General features: G+C 42.8%; 1 protein-coding gene across 1 annotated transcript; it reads left to right on the top strand.

Moving 5' to 3' along the window:
* Nucleotides 1-901: 901 nt before the first annotated feature.
* On the top strand, nucleotides 902-9,040 carry LOC109760333 (wall-associated receptor kinase 2-like). The gene is made up of 3 exons (XM_020319163.1): nucleotides 902-1,889; nucleotides 7,296-7,403; nucleotides 7,839-9,040. Exons 1-3 carry the CDS (start codon nucleotides 902-904, stop codon nucleotides 9,038-9,040), a joined length of 2,298 nt encoding a protein of 765 aa, XP_020174752.1.
* Nucleotides 9,041-10,879: the final 1,839 nt, after the last annotated feature.

The raw sequence follows: 10,879 nt of genomic DNA on the forward strand, positions 1-10,879 counted from the left end.
CACACCGAGTCAGCCCTGCATGGCAGCCCTCGGAGTCAAACCGACCGCAGCGACATCTTGCACTTATGTAAAGGCGCGGGAAGAGGAGCCGGATGAACGAGGAAAGAGGGAGGAAGGAAGAGGAAGGAGTGCCTTGCAACCACGAGCCAGGCGTCGACAATGACGGCGAGGGGAGGCGGGTAGAGCTATGGTGGCGGCGGTGGGGAAACCATGTTCGCTCGAGCGGCCACACACACACAGAGAGAGAGAGAGAGAGCAACGACTAGTCAAAACTGTGCATACCCATGCGGAACCACGCCATATTCGTCGAGGGAAGAAAGATGTCTTGTGTGAATGGTTGAGGCTGCAAGATGTCTTGTTAGGGAGGTCGAATAGCTGAGGGATCAAAAATAAACTTTTCTCAATAAACTATAATAATATCTCTTTGATTCTTTATTTTGAAAAAAATGTAAACACCTGTGTCAAGTCTACAACTTGAATCCTAATGTGTTGGTTCCGACAAAAAAACTAACCAACTGAGTTACGCTCAATTCGCAATATCTCCCTAGTTTGCAAATACAATGCTAGTACGTGGCAAGACCACATCGAGTCAACTCTATGCAGAGCAATTTATTTCGTTCAAATATATTCGACGGTTGACACGATTAATTAGTGTATATCCTCTCGAAACAAGCTAATGTATCCTATGAGCAGCATCCCGTCGATCGTGCCATCCATCCATCTCCAAAGAAAACAAAAATGCATTCAAAATTTCAAATCAGCTGCGAGTCTAATCTAAACACCACGTCAACTCATGACTTCCCCGAGATTCCAAATGTCACCTCGTAATTAACCTCGTCCATGATTGCTTACAATCATCTCATGAAATGGACAGCTTGTATATATGCTCACAAGGTCTCAGATGACTAGCTACGCGCCTAGCCCTGGCTTGTACCTGGCCACCAATCCAATGGACACTACTGTCGCGGTCGTGTCGCTCCTGTTTCTTCAGCTCCTAGTGACAGCACTGGCCGCTCCGATCGCCCTGCCTGGTTGTCCGGAGACCTGCGGCGACATCACCGTTCCCTATCCATTCGGCACCCGCGATGGCTGCTTCCGGCAGGGCTTCGACCTCATCTGCGACGAGACGCGCCATCCGCCAAAGCTGTCCCTGGGCGGTGACCATGGCGCGGAGGTGGTCGGCATCTCGTTGCCGGACGGCACAGTGCGGATCCGCACCAGGATTCTCGACACGAGCTCCCTCCAGCAGCTGAACGGCACGTGGTCCGCCGGCCTGCGGCCCGGCGGGCCCCTGGCGCTGTCGGCCAGGCACAACCGCTTCGTCGCCATGGGATGCAACCTCCTCGCCAACCTCGTGGCGCACGACACGTTATACTCCGCCAGCGACCGCATCGGCGTCTGCGCGGCGCTCTGCGTGTCCCTCTCCGCGCTGCCGCCGCCGAGGGACGCCTCCTCCGCCTCCTGCTCCGGCGTCGGCTGCTGCCAGACGCCCGTCGCGCGGGGCCTCTCGTCCTACACCATCCAGCTCAACGACCTAGCCCAGCGACCTGCCGCTGCCGCTGCCTCCCCACTACTAGTGCACGCGGTAGCGTTCATCGCTGACCAGAGGTGGTTCAGGGGCCAGCAGGACGCGCTGAAGAAGAACTTCCTCGACGATCCGCGGAAGCTGGTCGATTCGACGGTGGTTCCAACGGTGTTGGAATGGTCGCTCCACGTGGACGCCGACCAGGATATGTTCCTGTATGATCCCGGTGTCTCCCAGTGGAAAAGATGCATCAGCGTGAACAGCGTCGTTGTCGATGCCGTCAATGGAAATGCTTTCGACAGAACACGGTGCAACTGCTCAAGAGGATACGAGGGGAACCCCTACATCGCCGATGGATGCCAAGGTACCCTCTTTTTCTGCCAATATTACAGTAAATGCTAAAAACTGAAGAAAAAATCATGGTACCTTTTTCCCCAGAAATAAAAAAGTGAAGACAAAAATATCGTACTTAATTGACTAGTTAGAAATTAGCATCGGATAAAAAAATGAAACAATAATGGTCGGTTATAAAACTAAAATTTACGCCAATATTATGGGTTTGACAACGGTGATGGATCCAGTGGTGCCGTGCCCCCTCAAAAAATGCAAAACTATTTTTTTATCTCCTACTAGTTAGTCTAATCATGTGTGTATTATAGGGTTAGAATGACACTGACAATGTTTTAGGGTTATATGCATGGCATTTCTATTGTGAGAGATGAGGTTGGCACCCCTGTGGTCAAGCCAAGGTCCGCCATTATTTGATAGATTCAGGAAAAGAACAAGGTTCTTGTATAATTTAATACTCCATATATGTCTGAAATATAGTGCGTATTAGATTTTCAAATCAAACCTTGTAAACTTTGACCAAATTTGTGGATAACTTATTAACATCCAGAATACCAAAACAACACCATTAGATTCATCATGACATATATATATATATATATAAACTTGATCAAAGTTTAGGAAATTTAAGATTTTGCGAAAACCAATGCACACTATATTATAGAAAAAAGAGAGTATATTTTTAAGCTATCAGCCAAATGTGCACAAGCTGGGCTAACTCTATTTTCTTTAATTCCACATAATCTAGCCATCCCAATATGTGAACTAAGATCTTGTAAATGAAGCAGACAATAAAACCGTTCATTGCGGTTCACTGGACATCCAATGGTTGAAATTCCCAGGAAATGAGAGGCATATGAATGGATTACATGGGAATTTGAAGGCCTCAATCCAATGGTCCAAAGGGCTTCCATAGGAACGGGTTCCTAGGATTCAAAACCTCCAAAATTTATAAAAATATCTTTCAAACCAAAGAGGCCCTTAGACGCAACCATTGGCAAGAAAATCTAGAACACGGGGCGGCAATTTGCCGTATGAAGAACCAACAATCCCAGGAGACCAAAACACCATAGACTCCTGACGCCAGCTACGATCACCCATCATGATTACAATAGAATCCACATTTATATCCTTACCGATTTAAAAAGACCCAAAGAGTCAGATCCAATTAATCTAAGCCATCAAACCATGTTAATCCGACGATCCATATTGCTTCAAGGGTGAGCGCTCAACATGTTTAGTATGCAACTAATATCATACCAAATATCAATGGTTGTACTAATCACATAATTAATTTATAATTGATATTCTGCCTACTATCGGCCAGTAATTAATTTCCTTCCTATTTTCGTAATATCAACATGCATTGCACGTATGTATTTACTAGTCCCTCCGTTCCTAAATATAAGACCTTTTAAAGATTCCACTATGGACTACATACAAAATGCATATAGACATACTTTAGAGTGTAGATTCACTCATTTTACTCTGTATGTAGTCTATAGTGGAATCTCTAAAAGGTCTTATATTTAGGAACGGAGAGAGTAGTAAGAATAAACACACTGGACATTTATTCTACATGATTTCACCTTAAATTTTCTGTTAATTCCATTTTTACCCCCTAGTTTCATGTTTGTGACAACTTTTACCCCATGCAATCGAAAATCTTAACTTTTACTCAATCTAAGCAAACTTGTGCAATTTTTTACCCGATCTATTCTATACGAAATACCAGCCCGTCAGATGTGCTCCACTAGCTCAGCCTCACCGTCCTTGAGGAGCGAGCCTCTTCCTCTCCTCTATCTTAGGAGCTTCCATATCGAGGGAACATCGAGGGCTCTTCCCTCTATACCTTGTAAATGTTCACAATATGCATGACACATAATCATTCCTAATACGAACTAGAGCACATTTCCAATCGAGAGGCTTGATTCTCCTGCTGTTCGACACGGTAGAAAAAGAAAAGAAAATCAATTGGATACAGAACAACACAGATCAAGATTCATCCCTATTTTTTTGTTTGCGGGAGTAAAAGGAATTTCCCCCAAAATTATAGAGTTACAATCAAGAGGCACGAGATCCTCGATACACCGGGGCCCTCTATGTAGTCAAACAGAGTAGTGCAACATTCAGTACGGCTATAACTTGCTAAACAGTCTCCTACTCTATTTTGTTCAGAACGAAGCTTATGTGTTTTGAACTCCCACTCACCCATCAAGGCCTTATTCTCCCAAGCTAGCTGGCCATATGCAGATTAATCCAATGAATGTCTAGAAAGATCGATAACGCCATTGACGAATTTGATTGCACCAATACTGGAAGTTCTGGATGTTGTATAACCAAAGCCATACCTTGCATCATCGCATGGATTTCCGTTTTGAATGCATCATTGCAGTGAAACTAGTACCTGTAGGCATTATAGATAACTCTTTTGTCATGCCATCTAAGGATCATACCGACTGATGACGTGTCATCCGTCACCGAGAAGGAGCCATCCATCGAGAGGGCTACCATATTTCACATGCAAGGAAAAATGAAAGCGAGAAGGAATGAGAATGGGAGACATGAACATGGATCAAGATCAATCCCTTCATGGATTCGTGCAAGGAACTTCACAAAGCTCGGTGGAACTCAAAGACGTTTGGTCCTCCTCCCCGCACACAAAGCTTGACGGACGGCGCTGAAATGTAGGTCCAATGGATCAAATTATAAAAATAATTAAGAGGGGTAAAAAGTTGTGCAAGTTTGCTTAAAATGAGTAAAACTTAAGAATTATGCTAAATGGGGTAAAATCTGTAGCAAACAGGAAATTAAGGTGTAAAAATGAAATTCACTCTCAATTTTGTCCTGGGAAGACTTCACCTCCATTGCTGACATATTCCCGCGAACCACACACAATTATAACATGGAAGAAACATAACTATACTTCAATGTTGACCAGTGGTTTCCTGACCTCCCAAGTTGTCCTCGAAGGGCTACGGTTTCTTTAGAGCCTATGCACACGAAACCATCATATGATATCATGTAATTACGGTTAAGGGGCATTGCTTAACTGTATCATGGTCATAACATGTAACGCCTTGAATATTTGAATTTGAAGTCTTTCAGAAACAAGTAGTTATTAACGGTGCTCAGGTATATCACCCGAGACACAAAACAGCCACAGTGGGCGGTACACTAGAGTTTCGCTCCATACAATTATTAGGTAAACACATTCGACCTATCTTGCCTAGTTCATGTGCTGCTGAGTTCGCTGTGCGCCTACATGCGCTCACACTATGTTTTGAAAATCACATCTTGAGCTGATATTTGAGGTCTTCAATAATCGTTGCATATGATGAGGACTCAAATGTGCGGATATTCATAGCATCTGTAAGCAACTGTGAATCTGTTTCGAAAGCAACCCGGGTGGCTCCAAGCTCAGCCGCTGTCGTCACTGTTGCCGCCATCACATTGACCTCCACACCAAAGGCGTCCTGGCTGTGATCCTAGCATCCAGCTCAAGCAACTATTACTTGTCCAGTGCTATCACGAGCGATCACACCCCATCCGCTAATCGAAATGCCAGGGACAAAAGCTCCATCGAGGCTGAACTTGAGCATCTCTATGTCGGGCGGCTTCCATGCCCTAGAGGGTAGCTTTCTCTTCGTCGGCATAAAGTCTTCCTCGTACTCTAGTGCATTGCATCGGATGCGTCTGACTAGTTCTGACACTTGCACTGGCAGCTCACCTTCACGTACTTTTTTCTCTGGTTCCACCACTGCCACTAGAGGGTAATAATGAGGACCCATTTCTTCTCATCTAATTCCCACAACGCGTCTAGCATTGCATGCATGCCCCTTGATGCATTCGAGTTGGCTACGTTCCAGCTCCAAGCCCAGCTGCCGCCACACTTCTTTAACCCACTTGCATTTTATTAAGATGTGCCCGCCATCCACCTCTCCTCTACCGCCTAGGAAACAACTTGATTTCTCCTGTGGTATACCCCCTCTCACTAGGTTAGCAGACAGGGCCAGGGACTCATGTCTGATTCTCCATAGAATCATCTGCAATTTCGGCGGGCACGGTAGCTTCCATATGCGCTTCCAAGTCTGATCTTCAGTTATTTCTATTTGGCCGGCTCTCGAAAAGCTCGAACCCGGTGCTCCATTCTTTTCATGTTTAGTTAACTCGACCTGAGGTTTGTAGGCACAATTCACCGAGTGGTTACCCTTGCTATCAATATGCCACGCTATGAAGTCATCCACCCCCTCCCTCAACGGGATGCTTAGTACATGGCGAGCATCTTTTGCACATAAAGCATCCTTGACAAGATGTTCATCCCAGCCGCCTGTAATTGGGCATATCAGTTCAGAAACATGAGTTAGCAAGTTGGTTCCTTTCGATTTGATGACCCGTCTTGACCAAGGTCTTGGTATCCATGGGTCCAACCAGATGGTCGCGGCGGGTCGGGTGGGGGCGGAGCTTGTCAGCGGCCTCGCGTGGGACGGTGTGGCGGCGCCGCCGGTCTCCGGTCGCTAGCGATGGAGGTGTGGCCACGGGCGGCGACGTTCCTTGCGATCCAGGCAGCGACGGTGTGCACTTGGTCGGGGCTCGGGAGTGAATAGAGAGAGATGGAGAGATAAGGTAATGTGTGAGTGCCATGCTGACTATGCTGCCCAGTCAGCTTTGACCGGGTCAAAATCGCTTGACCAGCCTAAAACTGAGTCAAGGATTGTTATTTGAACTTCATGACAACTTAAGGGTCGAATCCGACCGGTTTCAAAGGTCAGGGTTGAAAATCAAACCATATGGTTAGTTTAGGGTTGAAATGTGGACTTTTCTCTATGATCAAAGATTCATTGCCTGGTCGGGTAGATATAGAGAAAATATGTTGACGATGCAGCCTCGCCAGAGTTGGGAGGGAAAATATAGGAAATCTGCCTAGTCACTTGCCGGAAACAAAATTAAATGCTTGTGTCATCTGAGCTAGAATGGGCGAAACTAATGGTGCATGTCTCGTCAAGTTTCATTAAATGGAATTGACGAATTTTGGCGGTTGCGTTGAATCTTCTAAATTTGGATGTTTTCCCTCGCCAGGTTGAGTGTACCGGCAATGTTGGAGTGGTTGGATTGATTGGCAACGAGGACATGTCAACATCATTTGTCGGCCCAAATCTTCTATATTTGGATGTTTAAGCTTGAACAATGATAGCTATTACTTTTTGGAGATTATATAAAAAAGGATGGTGTAGCTGTTCTCTAGGATATGAGGGCAACCCATATATCACTGATGGGTGCCAAGTTATATGTTAGTAGGTCGTTTCTTACATATTTGCAGTAGTTATATCGTTACAAGAGAACATGTGTGTTCTATCTTAGTTTATTTTTCCATTTGATATATAAAGCCTCCTGCCTTCCAACAGTGTATTTTTCCCTTCAGATATCAACGAGTGCCTCCGACCAAAAGTTTATCCCTGCAATGGTACCTGTATCAATATGCAAGGGACATACGGATGCTCAACAAAGAAAAACATCATTAACTTAGCAGGTACAGAAAACACACTCAATACAAGGCTTCATTGGTGATAAGTGCAAAGAGAAAATTTCATGTTTTGTTCATCAATTATTGTGAGTTTAGATTTTCTTCCTGAAATAAAATATAGATAAGTGTTACTAGAAAGTTAGCTTTTTTTTAACGCTACTACTGCTAGGACCTAGTTGCTTGATCCATCAGTTTACTGTTATCTCTAGTGCTAACTCAAAGCATTAGTAGTATTGTAGATTATTCAGACATGGATAACAAAGGAAATAAAAAGAACGACTGTAAAATACTTCCAATATAATGGTCTAATAGATATTCTTATTACAAGAAAACTATTTCATGGCCTATTTGAGAAGTTTGAAATAGATTTAATGTACCAGCTTGATTTCTTGAAGTGAACACAACAAATATTGTTCTCAATCTTACGTTTGTTTTCTGCAGGTCCATTTACCTTAACAACAATTGTTGTTGGTTTTGGCCTACTGTTTTCACTCCTAGGTGTTGCCCAAGTCACGAAAAAACTCAAGAAACGAAGAGCCAAGAAATTTAGAGAGAAGTTCTTTAGGAAAAACCATGGATTGCTTCTGCAACAGTTGATCTCTTCAAACAAAGATATAGCCGAAAAGATGAAGATTTTCAGCTTACAAGAGCTAGAGCAAGCAACCAACAAATTTGACCACAATCGGATCCTTGGTGGCGGTGGGCATGGCACGGTGTATAAAGGCATCTTATCTGATCAACGTGTCGTGGCCATCAAGAAGGCCAAAAATGTCATGCAGAGGGAAATTGATGAGTTTATAAATGAGGTTGTCATACTTTCACAAACAAACCATAGGAATGTGGTGAAGCTCTTTGGTTGCTGCCTCGAGACAGAAGTTCCTCTGCTAGTTTATGAGTTCATATCAAATGGAACTCTCTCGTCTTATCTCCATGGCCAACTTGAGAACCATTTGTCATGGAAAGATCGATTGAGGATTGCACTGGAAACTGCCAAGGCTATTGCATATCTACACTCAGCTGCTTCCATATCAGTATACCACAGAGATATCAAATGTGCCAATATACTACTTACTGATACTTTAACAGCAAAAGTATCAGATTTTGGAGCTTCGAGGTCAATTACAATAGACGAAACAGGAATACTTACAGTCGTCCAAGGAACCTATGGTTACCTTGATCCCGAATACTACTACACTAGTCGACTGACGGAGAAGAGTGATGTTTACAGCTTTGGTGTCATCCTAGCAGAGCTACTAACGGGGGTTACACCAGTTTTTTCTTCTCATTCATCGGAAGCCACAAGCCTAGCATCACACTTTGTATCACTAATGAGAGACAATCGTCTATTAGCTATTCTAGATACACAAATTGTTCTTGAAGGAGGAGTTGAAGATGTTGAGGTGGTTGCAAGACTTGCACATGCATGCTTAAGCTTAAAAGGGGAAGAAAGACCAACAATGAGGCAAGTTGAGACAATACTTGAAGATGTGCAGAGCTCAAATATCCATCACAATTCTCAGACAATAAGAGTGAGCCAGAGTCCTCTAAAAGACCAGCCATGGAAGGGGGGAAATGGTGGGGAAGGAACTAGAGTATATAGCTTGGAAAAGGAGTTCATCCATTCATTGGAAATTCCAAGATGAGTTTACTTGCAAGGCAAATTTTTGTAGTTATTATTAAGAGTTCTGGTACCATAATGTGGAATGTATGTTATGTGCTATAAGCCTATAACCATATGTGTCTTTCCTATGCTAGTAGGTGATGTACAACCAAATATGTGAAAGTAAATAAAGTTAATTCAGCTGCAATTTATACCTGACGTATAGTATAGTTTGTCTCACTGAATATTAGAAGTTTGCAATAAAAATATGTTGACAGGTCCATGAATGTACACACTATAAATAGTTCCCATTCAAGCACCAAATTTGCAACATGCATGTTAACCTGATGCCATTGAAAATGAAAAGACAATGCTTTGTTGCAAAAAGTTTACGTTGACGCTTTGTCGAAATACTTGTACTCCCTCCGTCCCAAAATTCTTGTCTTAGATTAGTCTAGATACGGATGTATCTAATACTAAAATGTGACTTGCTACATCCGTATTTAGACAAATCTAAGACAAGAATTTTGGGACGGAGGGAGTATTAACTTAGCTAGGAATCCACCAGGCACACACAATATACATGGTCAACATCAAACGTGACCAGCCTCATTGAGATAATATCATGGCGTTTTGATTGACAACCCTAACAAAAAACATGTAAATCATAAAGAGAGAATGTCGTTTGTATTTAATATATACTAATTTTAGATTTAGTTTTAAAAGGGCATCAATTTTGGTTACAAATGCGTACAGGTAAAAATAGTTGGAGATATTATGTTTGCATAGGGTGTAAATTAGTACATCGAGTTCTCAAAGTATTTTAAAAATGGACAACAACTCCGGGTGCGGAAATTTTGAAAGAGAAAATTTAGCCAACCAGCGAGCACTAAAATCTTACCAATTGAGCCGATTAATTACTGTTCTCTGAGCCTTCATCCACCATGTTGTCCCTTGTTTAATAAGTCTCCAAATGAATCTTCTGTAATCTCAAGTTTGGATGTGTAAAAGTTAATTAAAAATTTATGATAATTATGTTCATAAAAAATATTGATGATTTAATAAATATCTCTGAATGAATATTATAATTTCAAGAAAAATTTAACTTTTATAGAGATAAGAACAATTTAAGTTTTATTTTGTTGGGGTGCACCAGCCGTAGCAGTAGTGCAACACTAGGGTGATACTCAAGGATCCATGCATGCAGCAAGCTACATGTGGATCCTCCTTCACAAAAAAATATTTAATATCATGTACTTATATTATATTATTACTATTACTATCTCTACTACCTAAAAGAAACGTAACGTTCCCTCTCCCATCTTACGTCGCCGACCCTTCGTCCATCCTTCACGTACGACCCCCACCCCTCCACCGGTTTTTTCTCTCGGTTCCCTATTTACTGGTTTTCTAATCTGTATTTGGAACCAGAGAAATCAAGTGTGGTAACCAATCTCTTAATTGTCACCGCAAATAAAAAACCCAATCTCTTAAATTGCTAATACAAACTCAATTAATACAGACGCAATCAATTCATACATGGTACTAACAAATATCTTCTTTGATAAGGCAATAAACTCTATGGCGGTGATCAGTCTCCTTCCTTCTTTCAATCAAACTCCCCTTTTCTCTACTATCTAAAAAAAATCTAAGTTTTCCTTTGCTGCCAAAGGGATCGCGTCATGCGGAGTCTTTCGTACATCGTCCCCTCCCTCGGCTCACCTATAACACGATCAGGAAGACGGACGCACGTCTCGCCCAAATTTTCGGAACGCAATATGATAATCCAAAGAGAATGGGAAAAGCAGGGCTGCCTCCCCTCTCTATCAAAGGGGAAATTTGATCTCTGGCACGTCGCCGCCGGGAGGCATCATGACTCTGC

This window comes from Aegilops tauschii, chromosome 2, assembly GCF_002575655.3.
Source record: "Aegilops tauschii subsp. strangulata cultivar AL8/78 chromosome 2, Aet v6.0, whole genome shotgun sequence".
Lineage (NCBI taxonomy): Eukaryota > Viridiplantae > Streptophyta > Magnoliopsida > Poales > Poaceae > Aegilops > Aegilops tauschii.

Bases quoted from the DNA above. Each gene is read 5' to 3' on its own strand.
- LOC109760333 (XM_020319163.1), top strand. From the start codon at position 902: ATGACTAGCTACGCGCCTAGCCCTGGCTTGTACCTGGCCACCAATCCA. The intron at 1,890-7,295 runs GTACCCTCTTTT...TTTTCCCTTCAG, and splicing joins CATCGCCGATGGATGCCAAG to ATATCAACGAGTGCCTCCGA. The intron at 7,404-7,838 runs GTACAGAAAACA...TGTTTTCTGCAG, and splicing joins AAACATCATTAACTTAGCAG to GTCCATTTACCTTAACAACA.